At 38.0% G+C, this 14,687-nt stretch overlaps 2 protein-coding genes and 1 pseudogene across 4 annotated transcripts in view; all 3 read right to left on the bottom strand.

The window, feature by feature from the left end:
* The window catches only part of LOC120434737 (C-type lectin domain family 4 member M-like), a 43,234-nt gene extending 39,459 nt beyond the window's left edge, over positions 1-3,775 (bottom strand). For both annotated transcript variants that reach the window (XM_039603055.1, XM_039603054.1), the window contains exons 1-5: positions 3,615-3,775; positions 3,194-3,301; positions 2,362-2,622; positions 2,108-2,268; positions 1,775-2,028 (exon numbers count right to left, since the gene is read on the bottom strand). In XM_039603055.1, the coding sequence (XP_039458989.1) occupies positions 1,775-2,028; positions 2,108-2,268; positions 2,362-2,622; positions 3,194-3,301; positions 3,615-3,711 (881 nt within the window). In that variant the 5' untranslated portion in view covers positions 3,712-3,775. The remainder of the gene's footprint in view (positions 1-1,774; positions 2,029-2,107; positions 2,269-2,361; positions 2,623-3,193; positions 3,302-3,614) is intronic.
* Positions 3,776-6,544: 2,769 nt separating this feature from the next.
* Positions 6,545-9,433, bottom strand: LOC116332533 (C-type lectin domain family 4 member M-like). 2 transcript variants are annotated; one of them, XM_039603061.1, is made up of 6 exons: positions 9,340-9,433; positions 8,696-8,785; positions 8,184-8,450; positions 7,938-8,104; positions 7,204-7,340; positions 6,545-7,127 (listed from the first exon to the last, which is right to left on the bottom strand). In XM_039603061.1, the coding sequence occupies exons 1-6, from the start codon at positions 9,398-9,400 to the stop codon at positions 6,971-6,973; spliced, it is 879 nt and encodes a 292-aa protein (XP_039458995.1). In that variant the 5' UTR covers positions 9,401-9,433; the 3' UTR covers positions 6,545-6,970. The 2 variants fall into 2 exon arrangements, with proteins under 2 accessions (XP_039458995.1, XP_039458994.1); XM_039603060.1 differs by lacking the exon at positions 9,340-9,433 and adding an exon at positions 9,021-9,263.
* A 1,679-nt stretch (positions 9,434-11,112) lies between these two features.
* Positions 11,113-14,514, bottom strand: LOC120434798 (annotated as a pseudogene).
* Between the last annotated feature and the right edge of the window lie 173 nt (positions 14,515-14,687).

Consider the following 14,687-nt stretch of genomic DNA (forward strand, 5'->3'; position numbering starts at 1 on the left):
TATTGTTATTTAGTGTAGTGTTCAAAGTATCGCAGTGTTCAAAGAGAGAGAAGAAGTTTTTGTATGTCTGTATGTTGAGTATAGACTAAGTGTGGGATTAAAACAACATGAAAACATAAAAAAAAACTTAAAATACAAATGTTTATGTATCAATCCAATGTATTCTAACCAATTCAGGGTTGCAGGGAGGATTAGAGCCTATCTCAGCCACCATAGAGGTTACACCCTGTTAGCTGTACTAATTGTTGTTTTGCTTTGTGCATTGCATAGTGCAGTGGTTCCCAACCTTTTTTTGCCAGGCCCCCCTTTTTTACAAGAAAAATGTTCGCGCCCCCCCACCACCTAACCCCCCCTCGCACAAACACATCCTCCAAACACACACACCCATATTTTGCTCCATTGCGGTTTATTTCACTCCTCAAACATTTAGTAAACAATTAAGCAAATACAAGTAAACTGCAATAAATTACAGGTAGTAATACAATATACTACTAACTCTTTTACGCTGCGTCTACACCTACACGGGTATTTTTGAAAACTCAGTTGTTTCTATGCGTTTGGGCTTTTCGTCAACACGTAAACGGCGTTGCGATTCACCGAAAACGGAGATTATTTAAAACTCCTTTTTTGCGTTTATGTGTGGACGAGAATTACAGAGTTCATCACGCAACGTCAAAGGTATGTGCCTCTTTTCACGTCACGCTGTGGGCCACGTTATTGTTTACATGAGATGAATTGCAGAATGGCAGATAGAGACAAAATACTGTTACTGTTAATCTGACTATCTTCAGGTTTTACACGCTTACATACACACACGCAGTTACTGTCTCTCCATTTAGAAAGGCAGAGGCGTCACGGTGTAATTATTTTACGTGTAGTTGTTTTTTTTTTCGTGTGTAATAATTTTCAACATTGCTATCAATACATTTTTCAAAAAATGCCTCTCTGTGCAAAATGGGTTTAAACACATAAACAGCTGTGGGATACTGTTTGTCCGTGATTTGAACAGGGGGAACAAATTATGGCAGGATCAGCCTGATATTATTTGTATCCCACTGTAACTTTACTGCATAAAGAGCTAACATGTCCAAAATGTCAGGAGTAGTTAGTTATTACAAGAAGTGTTTGTGAACTAAAAATCAAGAATGTGGGATCCTGTTTGTCCATGATTTGGAGAGCCCAGCGCTGCTCCCGACGCAGGGAAACTAATTTTGCAGGGGAGACCTACCTTGGCACTTGTGCAGATGAAGCCAAAGGGAAGATATGCTTCACCATATTTTCTAGTCTTTGGCTTGGAAGGAAGTTGGTTTGGAAACATATTTGGCGATGCTTCATCTCCTGCTTTGCGTTTATGTGGGAGCCCCGTCAAAAACCTGTCCATTATGCTAGCAGTGTCCAAGCATTCTTTTTTTTTTTTTTCTTTTCATACCGCGCCCCCCCTGCAATGGCTCTGCGCCCCCCCCCAGGGGGCGGGCCCCACACTTTGGGAACCTCTGGCATATTGCATTACATTTGTATGTGTATATAGAGATGTGTATGTGTATGTATGCATGTATGTGCACATATGTCATTGCTGTACTGATAGATGATACTGAGTTGATAATTATTTAATCCAACCCCTTTTAATGCAATTTGATAAGTTTATAACTCATCCCACTGCTTTCTAGCATGTAAATTAAGCAGATTATTGTTGTTGGAGACAACAGTTGCTTATGTTTATATTTCTTCATGTTTGAAATGAAAGCAGTCATTTTAAATGACACTAAACTCTTACCCTTCAGCAAGTAATGTTCCATCCCACCATTTCCAAGTCCCTTCCTCATGGACGTCTCTCAGTCCGATCCAGAACCGCGACGTAGTACGAGACATATCTTGATAGTCGTTTCTTCTTCTTATCCAATCCAGAAACTCAGGGTCTCTGTGACTCATCCAAGGTCTCTCACGGTGAGGAAAGGGAGGCTCCCAGACCGGGTCACGAGTTTGTCTCGAGACAGGTTGATGATTTATCAAGTAATTGACTGTTGAGTTCTACCAAAAAAAGAAACATAACCAAAAATTATTTTTTAGAAATCTACATGAACACCGCTGCACAGAAAAACTAACAAACCTCTTCGTCTCGGCTGTCTATGATTATAAGATCTCCTCCCTGCAGCTGACAGAAATCTCTGGATTCCTTCCATGTTTTGATTTCATTTGATTTCAAGGGGAAGTAGTAACATACAGAGTTCATTAAAATCCATCCTGCAGGACAGTGTTTGCAGCCATCGTCTGTTTCCAAAAAATAATACCACCATTATAGAAAATTATGAAACAAATCATTGTGCTTTCCATTATATACAAAAATAATAAAACAGGCCTTACTAAGCATTGGTAAGTATGATCTCATGGTTTCAATTTCCTTTGTGACTTTTTCCATCTGACTTTTATAGTCATTGCTTCGTTTTGTCTGGTGTTCAAGCTCCCAGTTGGTTTGTGTCTGACGGCTCATCTCACTGTCCAGCTGCTTGCTGGCATCCTTCATGGTTTCCACTGCAGTCTTGTAAGTGTCCTGGAGGTCAACCAGCTCTTTTCTGATGCGTTCGGTATCATCGAGGGTGAGGTGAGTATCTGTGAGTTTGTTGTCTGCAAGTGTTGAAGACTGTTACTTTTCTTATTCTTTAGTAATAATATTATAAATCAGTTGGTTTGACAACATTGCAAATGATCTATTTTATTTAAAAATGCTATTGTAGATTTCCAGGATTTGCACAAATCATTTTAGCAGCAGTACAATGAATCAATAAGAGGCTGAGAGCAAATTACTTAGAAACCATTTTGATAGTGAGTTGTTTTTAAGTCCTTTAGAACAAAGTAGCCGCCCTTATCACAAAGGAGCTCCTCGTGTTTGATTTGGCAGCATTCCTACATTATGTTGTTACTCTTCATGGGTCATCCCACTTCCCCATAGGAGAAGCATGTCTCTGGCTGGTACTGATCCAGGAAATGTCTGCTTGCTAGCCACTTGTATGAACCACTGCACTAAGGAGCCACTCTGAGAAGTTAAACTTAAAATTTGTTGCTTTCTTTACAGTTTAATATTTTTGGCGGTTTTGGACTATTGGCAAAGTTTGATAACCATTTGCTAAATTGCAAAAAAGAAATGATTTAATAATGAAAACATTTCTGTGCACTCATGTAACTCATAATGACTTACAGTGGATCCCCAGGCCAATATTCAGTATCAGAAGAACAGCAGCAAGAAGCGCCAGGCACACTGCAGCCAGTCTGTGGCGTCTCCCAGGACTCATAGTGAACATGGACACTAAACAGGCAGAACATTATCAATTTTCAGCTTAAAGGCAGGTAACACACATATAACTTGGATGAAGCTTTAAAAGATTAAAATGTGGCCCATTTTAGAACTTAGATTATAATTACTGATATTACTTATAGTATTACTGTTCACTAGTAGTTCAATTTAACAACGAGAAACGTCCTGTTAGAGCATGTAAACCTTACACGTAATTGTCTCAGATCATCAAGTCCTGTCATTATATCTTAACACTGTAAAAACTTACTTCAGCCAAAAGAATCAGAAACCTGATTGTAATGAATAAAAATAAAAATTATTATACCTTGTACCCTGTTAGACTGATGGTAAGGAGGATACTCTTCCTCGTGCAAATCATCTTCGTGGACAAGTGTCTGAAAACCACCATTTGTCTCCGCCATTCTCACTGTTCAGTCTAAATCAGTCGTATGTCAGTGCATTTAAGCAACAATCTGTCACAGATTGCGACGAATACTGCTGAGGTCATCAACAATCACTTCCAGTGAAATATGCTGGCTGTAAAAACAAAGAGGGAAGTGATAGATGTTATTAATGTGTGGGTGCCACAATTACTTTCCAGATACACGAGATGTGCACCTGCTGATCTCTTTGAGAGAATTCAAAGAATTTGTCCAAATCACAGCTGAAGGAACCCTCGTCAGTGTTCAGTTGAATTTTATTTATATAATCAAATGTCACAAGAACAGTTGCTTCAAGACACTTTATGTTGTAAGGTAAAGACCGCACAATAATAAGAGAAACTTTAACTATCATATGAGCCCCTGTGAGCAAGGGCTTTGGTGACAGTGGGAAGGGAAAACTCCCTTTTAACAGGAAGAAACCTCCATCAGAACCAGGCTCAAGAGGGGCAGCCATCTGCTGGTGAGGAGAGGGAGACAGGACTGTGGAGCGAGATATTTATAATAATAAATCACTTTTAAATGCAGAGAGGTGTATAAATACATGGTGAGGGAAAAGGGGTGTGAGCTCAGTGGATCATGGGAAGCTCCCAGCAGCCTGTTTCTACAGCAGCATAAAGGAGGGTTTAGGGTCACCTGATCCAGCCTGAGCTATATGCTTTGTTAAAACAAGTCTTAAGACTAATCTTAAAAGCAGAGAGGGTGTCTGCCTCCTGAATCAAAGATGGGAGCTGTTTCCACAGAAGAGTGGCCTGAAAGCTGAAGGCTCTGCCTCCCATACTACACATTTAAATATCCTAGTAACCACAAGTAAACGCAGCAGTCTGAGAGCAAAGTGCTGCAGTGGGGAGATATGGTACTATAAGGTCTGTAAAGTAGCATAGAGCCTGATTATACATTAATAATAGTCAATCAACTTGATTTATTAATGCTAAATCTCAGAGAAGACCTTCAGCTCACTCTTTAGTTAGCAGCTTTGCGTAATCTGTGAAGTGTTACGCCATGAACAAACCGAACAACTGGTGTGGGAACAGCAAAGAGTCAAACAGCAATTTTATTGATGTCGCAAATTCCCGTTAAAGACTTGTGACACTGACCAATAATTTGCGTGTGTGTGTGTGTGTGTGTGTGTGTGTGTGTGTGTGTGTGTGTGTGTGTGTGTGTGTGTGTGTGTGTGTGTGTGTGTGTGTGTGTGTGTGTGTGTTTGTGTACAGAGAGACAGCCAGGTTCATAATGGATATAAGGAAGTTTTTTTTTTCAAAAAAAGGAGCCACATTCAGGTGAAAGTGTCAGATCAAATGATCCATCAATAAAGGATAATGTTGGATCAGTGTTTCAATATTTATATCTTTTATTAGATGTACTTGTGGTTTGGTTATTTGCCTTTTGGTTGAAAGTACACTGAGAGAGGACTTTTCATTAGTGATCTTAATAGTATTTTTTTCATATTAATGTAATTTTTTCATCTAATTGAATACACTCTATTTGTGTATGATTGTCAGTCCAAAGAAGGAGAGAGGAAAGAGGGGAATGTGAGGAGAAAGTACAAGGTCAGGAAGAACCAGGTAAGAAAACAGACAGGGAACAGTGACAGGCACAACAGAAACTGTTAAACTGACAAAGAGAAAAAACCTGATTTTACTCACACAATCAGGAAGTTGTGTCCTTCCTATATTAAGGCTGCTATACAGAATCTGCAAAACAAACTGGGTTGAAACATTTTTGACCCTCTTTAACAACATTCCAACATAACATTATCATTGATTGGGGAGATTAAAATTAATGATATATTTTTATGTGGTTCAGCCACAACTCTACTAAAACCTCAGCCAGTAATAGGTAGGCCAACTTTTGGACCGTCCAGTTGTCTGTATGACTGTCGCAGTACGTGCACCACATTTGCGCACTGAATCAGAAAGTGCCAAACAGCCCTGGTGGAGTGAGGAGTTGTAAAGAGAAGCAGAGTGCTCTGTTTATATTCTAAAAATGTTTTAAGCTTGTTTCAAAGATTCTGTACTGCAGCTTTAAATGTTTTCCAAAAGCACACATACACTTATCAGTGTTTCTCAAACTTTTTACAGTGTGAGAAAATGTCAAGCTCTCCCAAGTACCACTATGAAAGCATGAAACTCATAAATCTTACAACACAAAATTAGTATTATTAAATTAGTCAAATTAGTATCTGCAGTAAAGATTTTTTCATACATTGTATACATTATACCACAGGCAAAGTTGCCTCCATTTTTATATTTTTTTTTATTAATATTTTGTAATAATTTATTCGTAATAACTTATTCTGTTTTGGGCGTATTTTTTATGTATCTGTATTATATTATACATACACATTAAAAGTGAATCTCTGTCCAAAAAATGCTCTCAGTTTACTTTTTACTCACTATGAGCATCATTCATTATTCTCCCCCCAGTAATTAAGGTTAGGATATGTATTTTTTTTATTCCAATCCATTCTTCTTTTGCAGCATTTAAATAACCTTTATCAGATTTGATGATTTTGTTACAAACTTTTCAAAAAACTGCTTTGTTTTTCTTTCACAAATGTGGGGATTAAATTGTGTTAAAATGTACAAAACAGTGATGTCATGTTTTGTGACGAGGACCCAGGCACAGAGAGACTTGATGAATTTAAGAATCTTATGATTTAATAAAGAAATTTGCAGACTTGTACAGAGAGGGTAAAATTATGATGACTGATAACGGAGATGAAGACAACAGACGACTCGGACAGGGAGGAACAGGGGTTTAAATGCACCAAGGAGACAGTCATAGAGAACTCGGGACAACTGGAGACATTTAAGGATGCAGGGACTGACAGAGACAGGGAAGAAGTCTCATCGTGACGTGTAAAGTTTATTTTGCCTGGCTGGGCAGCTCTCTGGGTGCTCAGCACCCCCAAAGCTCTGATCCTAGAATCGCCCCTGCTGCGAACAATAAAGACCAGAGCACAAGTGTTAAAAGACAGTTAAAAAATACAGGTCAAAATTCATTTTAAAAATCCAAACACAAGTCTTGAATGTATTTATTAATATTCAAAACTGCACTGTAATATATTCTGCAAGACTAGAGGACATAGCACTGCTATAGTACAGTCAGGATCATTCAAGGTATTAACATCTGAAATAATTGCTTGAGCAGTATATCAACATTGAATAGAGTTTATCTTAACCTCCTAAGACCTGAACTCTTTCATGGCATGCATTTTGTGGCCTGTGGACGCCAGGTCCTAGGAGGTTAATGGCATTTCACATATCCAGTGTAAGTTATGCAGGTGGCATTTTCCATCAAAACGAGTCTTCCAGGGATTAGAGATGGAGGCAACTGCAACCCCACAATCCTCTCCATTGATTCCGTCATTATTGGGTTCGCCATCCATCCAGTACCTGACAAAAATTCAAATTCATTTAAAAATATGTTTAATGAATTATCAAACAAGAAAAATATTGTTTCAGCTCTCACCGTTGCTCGACTTCTGTGACATTATTAATCCAAACCCATCTGTCCTCAGTCTCTATGTCAGTGATACCGATCCAGAATCCGTTCTCCCACCACTGACGACTGGTTTTCATATTTTGGATGTTGCTACTGACAAATTTCTGTGTAACCAAAAAGAAAAAAATCAGTATGTTTAAACATTTATTTAGCTTCAATTTTGTCTAAGCTCAGTTTTTCCTTTTATGATGCTGGATTTTATAAGTAATGAATTATAATGAATTTGTTGGTACTCTGCCTTCTGTAGAGCAGCAAAACCCATTTTGTTCTACATGTATGTTCTCCTCCTGATGTATCGTAGGGTGAATCTACCTCTGTTTGTGCCTAAATTACTAAACCTTCCCAGTCAGGATTACTTTGTGTTCATTGCTAATACAGCATATTACTGCTAACAGTAATATACAGTAATATATATATACTGTACTGTAGTTAGTAACAGAATGAACTATTGGTTTTCCTATCATGCTTGCTGGCTGTTTGTAGTGTGATGATCTTATAACAACAAGGATGCAAATAAATAATAAAAACGTCATATACTTAAAATTAGGTGTGAATGTTTGTAATAATAAAGTTCTTAAGTCTTCATTTTAGCAAAGTTCAAATCCATGTTAATGACTTTCTGTCAACTCTAGTATAGCGGTTAACTTGTCTTGTTTAGTTACTTTTTGTCACTTTTCCTCGCTTGCTTATTTCCAACCCACCTGCTCTTCCTGGTCATCGATCACAACCAGGTCAGATCCACGACTACCACAGTCCTCTCTGCTCTGATGCCAGTTCTTTTTGACAGTAGAGGACTCGGTGTAGGAGAAGAAATAACAGGACGAGTTGAAAAGAGCCCAACCAGGGAGGCATCCGCCACAAGATCCCTCTGAGAGAAACAAAGGATTTCTCATCTTCTCAAGTTAACACAGTTCAAGAAAACATAAATAAGGATAAAGTTTTCTTACCTAAAGCTGATATGTTGGACTTCAGGTTTGCCTTCTCCATTTGCAGTGCTTGCATCTGTTTCTGATAACCATCATTGACGGTCTTCAGCTGCTCAATTTTCACCTTTACTTCTTTGTGGTTGTTGATCGCGCTCTCTAACGCCTTCTTGGCCTCCTCTTCAGCTTCGATCACATCGCTGTGGTTGCTTCGGAGATAGTCGAGCTCACTGAAGAGCTGTGTTACAGCTGGGTTGGAAATGTGCAAGGAGCCCTCTTTGACTTTGGCGCCTAAACAGGGAAACATATTAAATTATATTATATTATATAAAGCATGTAATAATCAACTAAATGTTGGATATTATAGCAAAACTGTTAAAAAATGATCGTCATGTTGAAATGGATGCGATCAAACTACATTTCTAGGTATTTTGCAATCAACAAAAAAAGGTATCAGTTCTCCTTATGGGATGACTCAGGGTCGTCATGCATTGTGACATTCTACAGAAAAGGGAAAATGAAACTGTAATACTCACAGTTAATCCCAAGAACAACAGCAACTATCAACAGAACTGCATTCAAGAGTCCCAGACACAGAATAATCCACTGGTTAAATCCATCTCCACCTATAATACAGGGTCACACATACATTTTAATAAGACAAAATTTGTCTGAATTCAGATAATATTGCTTTTTGGGGGGGAAAGATTTTAAATAATTAAAACAATTTGAATAATCCAAAAGTTGATTCTGTTCAGCTGGACGTAGCGTTTTCAGTGGGAGAAACGTTTCGTCACTCGTTTCTCCCACTGAAAACGCTACGTCCAAATGAACAGAATCAACTTTTGGAGATTTACTTACCTGGATGATTAAGCATGCAAGAAACCAATCTGAATTCATTTTTAATCAGGTTGTTGTTGACAGCAGCCGACAGCTCAAGGGTGCAGCAAATAAATGAAAAACGCAGAAATTCCAATGACATAACTCAGAAGGTATTTTAGCTCATTTTGAGTTTCACACTTTTAAATACATTAAATGTCATATTTGATGATCATTATGATGAACCTGAACTACTTTCATTGTTTCTTATCAGTAAGAATTCTTCAATCATTAAAATCTAAACAATGATAAATTCAGCAACAAGTATAAGAGAAGGCAAGATATAATTTTAAGACCATACCTTTTCTAAATATTTTATAGTTGTTGGAGAAAACTGATCCCGTCTTCTGCTGTGTCTCCATTGCACTGCTGCAGGTTTTGTGCACTGAGCTGCTTTCTTCTGCCCTAAATACACGTGTGGGCATGTCCCATAGTCTCGTGTCCCATGAAGCCTTTATTAGTTGTTTTTTTTCATAGCCTAGTTCATATATGAAAGAAAATTCAAAATATGATACAAGATCAATCAAACCAGTTCTGTTGTATTTGTACGAGGACATAGTTTGCACTGTAACAAAAAAATGAAACTCTAACCCTTGAAGCTCAGTTATTTATTTATTTTATTTTATTTGCACAGAGTAACTATTAACAAAAAAAATTAATGTGTATATGTGTGTGATCTATTCGTTATCATTTGATGTTTTTAATTAAAAACTGTTGTCAGCTTACCTGGAAACCCTATAATTAGAAGAATGTGCAAATAATTACCAGTTTGTCCAATAGTGGTGCTTGCAGAATCGCCATGCTGTCAGATACAGTTTCAATAGTGACCTGTGTTCAAGAAAAAAGGTTTGCTGCTGCAAAAGCACAGAAACCATAGCGGAAGCAGAAAAAACACTGTCGAAGCTCATGAAAAGCAAGAAAGAAACAACTAATAGCAAACATGTAATGTATTATATGTATAACAACAACACGGATGAATCCTCCTCTTCCTTTAAGCATGTCTTAGTGTAATCCTTGGTGTTTCCATTTCTGTCACTTCTGCAGCTCTTATGGTGTGGTGTTTAAGTTGCAATGAATTTCACCTCTCAGGCCCACCATATAAATAATTCTTTTGGCATTGAACAATTGCTTAAAGAGGTCATGTTTCACTTGTTCCACTGTAAAGCATGGATATGGGTACGTTTGCACATGGCCCTATTTCTAAGAGTTTATCTCTTACAAGTTGGGAGGAGACTAAAGAAGTCACACAAACATGGTTTACGAGGGTTTGTAACTAATTGGCTTTGCAGAGAGTCAAAGGCCAGCATCCCAATGCAAAACACATAGAAGGATGCATCTTCTATGGTTATTATATGTTATTACAGGCAGCCAAGTTTCCTTTCACAGTAAGTGATGGGACACAGTTACACTGTCATACATGCCCATGTTATAACATTGCCTCCACCAGGTTAGACAGATGAGGTGAGATGTGGTGTGCTTCGGATCATGGGGCGATCGTGGCTCAAGAGTTCGTCTTGTAATCGGAAGGTTGCCGGTTCGAGCCCCGGCTCCGAAAGTCTCGGTCGTTGTGTCCTTGGGCAAGACACTTCACCCGTTGCCTACTGGTCAGAGGGCCCGGTGGCAGCAGTGTCCGGCAGCCTCGCCTCTGTCAGTACGCCCCAGGGTGGCTGTGGCTACAACGTAGCTTGCCATCACCTGTGTGTGTGAAAGGGTGGATGACTGAATGTGTAAAGCGCTTTGGGGTCCTTAGGGACTAAGTAAAGCGCCATACAAATACAGGCCATTTACCATGAGTTATTTCTCTCCTTCTCCATATTTTCCTCTTTCCCATCTTTCTGTTGCAAGCTCATCTTGGTTTCATCTTTCTAGCAGAGTCTAATCTGAGGGGAGAATTGCTAAAGAAATACTTTAAAATACCACCCCGTATACTCCTATCATGATTATTTCTGTGGCTAATGATAATAGGAGTATTAGGAGCAGTAAAGAGTCGTCATATTACCAGTTATAACAGCTGCAACCACAGCCAGACAACAACTGTGCTTGTGACATAAAGGGTGGACACACTGTTTTGGCATTTTGGCAAAGTCATTTTATTAAACAAACCAATGAGGCGTGAAAATCAGTAGGATCTGTGTGTGTGAAAGAGAGAGCGATAGAGACAGTGAGAGGTACAGAAAACAAAGTGAAGACGAAGTGAAACCACCTTATACATGTTAATTGGATGATTTAAAGAATAGTGGTTAATTAAATGCTTACAGTGATTTATGTGATAGTATTTACATATCTAAGACTGTATTCCTAATTAGACATTTTAGCTCATGGATTTTGGCGCTTTTTCACAAATCCATTTCCTTCTGACTCCACATCTAACATCATTTCAAGCTTTGAAGAAGTTTACTATGGGATACACGGCTGCACAGTCTTCATTATCTTGGTTGTTCGGCTCTCCATCGTTCCAGTACCTGAAGCAAAAGACAGTTTACTTTACAGAGCTAACATTTGCTTTCAATCCATCCACTTTTTTATCTTTCTTCTCAGCCACATTTATCATTGAGGAGAAGTTCATTTTTTGTAAATGGCGGTTTCACTGTGTGTAGCATACTGAACTCTTACCCTTGAACAAGAAATGTTCCATCCAACCATTTCCAAGTCCCTTCCTCCTCAGAATCACTCAGTCCGATCCAGAAGCCTGTCGGGGGCTCGGAGGCATCTTGATGATTTATCAGGAAATTTACTGTCAAGTTCTAACAAAAAAAAAGATTAAAATTAATTTTAAAAAATCATCATGAACGGGTCTCCACAGAAATATTAACAAACCTCTTTGTCTTGGCTGTCTATGATTATAAGATCTCCTCCCTGCAGCTGACAGAAATCTCTGGATTCCTTCCATGTTTTCATTATATTTGATTTCAAGGGGAAGTAGTAACATACAGAGTTCATTAAAATCCATCCTGCAGGACAGTGTTTGCAGCCATCGCCTGTTTCCAAAAGACAATGCAACTATTATAGAAAATTATGAAACAAATCATTTTTATTATATAAAGAAATACTGAATCGGGCCTTACTAATCATTGATAAGCGTGATCTTGTTGTTTCAATTTCCTTTGTGATTTTTTCCATCTGACTTTTATAGTCATTGCTTCGTTTCGTCTGGTGTTCAAGCTCCCAGTTGGTTTGCGTCTGACGGCTCATCTCACTGTCCAGCTGCTTCCTGGCATCCTTCATGGTTTCCACTGCAGTCTTGTAAGTGTCCTGGAGGACGACCAGCTCTTTGCTGATGCGTTCGGTATCATCGAGCGTGAGGTGAGAATCTGTGAGTTTGTTGTCTGCAAGTGTTGAAGACAGTGTTACTACAAAATAGGGTTAGTTGTTTTATCTGTTTTTCTTATTTGTAAATAACATTATTTACTGACACTGACAAACAACAATCATATTTTAGTACATAGTACAAATCATTTTAGCCATTTTTTATTTATTAACATTTTTTTGTTTTTGTTCAGGATTGTTAACAAAATTCAGTATCTCTTTGACAATAAGAATGATTCTGTGCATTGCACGTACTCAGACTGACTTACAATGGACTCCCAGGCCGAGATCAACTATCAGCAAAACAGCAGCGAGTAGGGCCAGGCTCCCTGCAGCCAGTCTGTAACGTCTCCCAGGACTCATAGTGAACATGGACACTATACGGAGAAGAAATTAATTTTCAGCTTAATGACAATGGCAAATCTTTCGTGACCAACACTTGCTTGAAGTTGTGCTACATGTTTTAAAGGCAACTTAATGTATCTTTTTACTACTTGCTGAGCTTTGTAAATACTTATATCATGTGTAGTGTGTAGTGACAAGGCCCAAAAGAAGCAGTCCAAAATGGTGAGTCTTTAATATTAATACAAAGTCCAATAAAACAAAGTGTTAAAAGTGCAGAAATGATAAATAAGAACATAAGAGCCAAGCAGGAAACAGACATGTTTCCAAATATGAAATATACTGCAACAACAAAGAAAGAGAGAATCAGAACAAAACAGAACTTAATGAGGATGGGAAACAGGTGAGGCATGAGATGCAGGTAAAACTAATTAAAGTCTAGGAATGAAGGGAGGGAAGCAAAACAAACCTAAAATACAAAACAAGAAAGAATGGCCAGAACAAGGAAACACAAAGAGACATAAACACAGGACGAGACAAGGGGGAAGTAAGAGAGAAATTAATAAAGGAACAAAACACAACTAGCCCAAAATTAGAACGTGAAGTTAAATAAAGATCAAACATCAGACTAGAATAAACCACTCAAACTCAACAAATACTATACTATCAAGAACTGCTTGGTGCCTGAAAGTTTTAAACACTCAATTGTGAGACATTGAGACATGGACACAGAAATAATAAAACACTGAAGGTTAGACAAACAGAGATGACACAGAAGGAGGAACAGAACAGAAAAATAAAGGAGAACAGTAACTGGAACTCACAGACAATACAACAAAATCATTGCAGAAATGAAAGGAAATCAAAACTTAAGCTTCAAGATATTAGAATCCAGAACTTCAGAGAGTAGAGTCGAAAAAACCTAATCAGGAATCTCAACAGGAATGTATAAACTAAAAATATGAAGTAAAAACACAACAGAACAAAAAAAACGAAACTCTTCACAAGGACTGGAAAAGCAATGAACCCGCAAAGACTGAGGGAAAACCCTAAGCACACTATAGGCAAATACTAATAAATAAACCACTACTAGATTTCTGAAGTACCAAGAAAAAAACTTCGAAATACCAAAAAATGATAATGAGATAATGGGAACCAACAGCAAATCAAGAATTGACTTAACATTAATCAGAAATTAACATTTATAATAAAACTAAAGTGAAATGGCACCACAAAAGCTTGGGCCCACACTAATATTCTGTTATGGTATATAACCTTAATTTATCTTTTATTATTATTATTGGAGAATCAATTCCAGTTAAATGTGGAATGTGTGGGAGAAAAAAAGGAGAAGTGAAATAGTTGTTACTCATTTTTGGCTGAAGCATTACTTTTCAAATACACAGGATTTAAATGTGCTGACTCTTATAGCCGAATTAACCGTCTTAGATGCTGGACAGTAATAATGTTATCTGCACAGTCCATGAACCCTACATTATCCTTTGGATAGATATGTGAAACCTATGCTGTGCTGCCTTTTTTACACTTGTACTGTCACTTTTTTTCTGTTTTTTGTTTTGTTTTTTACTGAATGTTGGAGAGTCATCCATCATTTGACTTCATCACTTCTTAGCATGTGATCTATGAAATGAAATTTTTTCCCCCTCAATGCAATCAATGTTTGTAGGACTTTGGAACTTAAAAGATGGAGATTCGTTAATGTTTCTGGGGTTTTCTATGAGTGCTTGTGTGTAAACCTAGTTAACTTTGGGTGCAGTGGACTTTCTTTTGAAATAATGTCCTGACATCACTCTGATCTCTCCACAAAATATTTTGATCTCTCTACACTGCCAAGCACAATGAAACTGGGGCTCCCATGGCTCCTGTGACTCCAGTACACTGTGATGCTAATGTTGTATTAATGATCATAATGATTTAACTTGGTAGATGTATGAACTCCAGCACAGCAAATCTTTCTATTGGATGTAAGCAGATTATAAA

The sequence above is a fragment of the Oreochromis aureus genome, linkage group 19 (assembly GCF_013358895.1).
Source record: "Oreochromis aureus strain Israel breed Guangdong linkage group 19, ZZ_aureus, whole genome shotgun sequence".
In the NCBI taxonomy this organism is placed as follows: domain Eukaryota; kingdom Metazoa; phylum Chordata; class Actinopteri; order Cichliformes; family Cichlidae; genus Oreochromis; species Oreochromis aureus.

Bases quoted from the DNA above. Each gene is read 5' to 3' on its own strand.
- LOC116332533 (XM_039603060.1), bottom strand. From the start codon at position 9,141: ATGTCATTGGAATTTCTGCGTTTTTCATTTATTTGCTGCACCCTTGAG. The intron at 8,105-8,183 runs GTAAGAAAACTT...TGTTTCTCTCAG, and splicing joins GTCCAACATATCAGCTTTAG to AGGGATCTTGTGGCGGATGC. The intron at 7,341-7,937 runs GTGGGTTGGAAA...TTGGTTACACAG, and splicing joins TCGATGACCAGGAAGAGCAG to AAATTTGTCAGTAGCAACAT.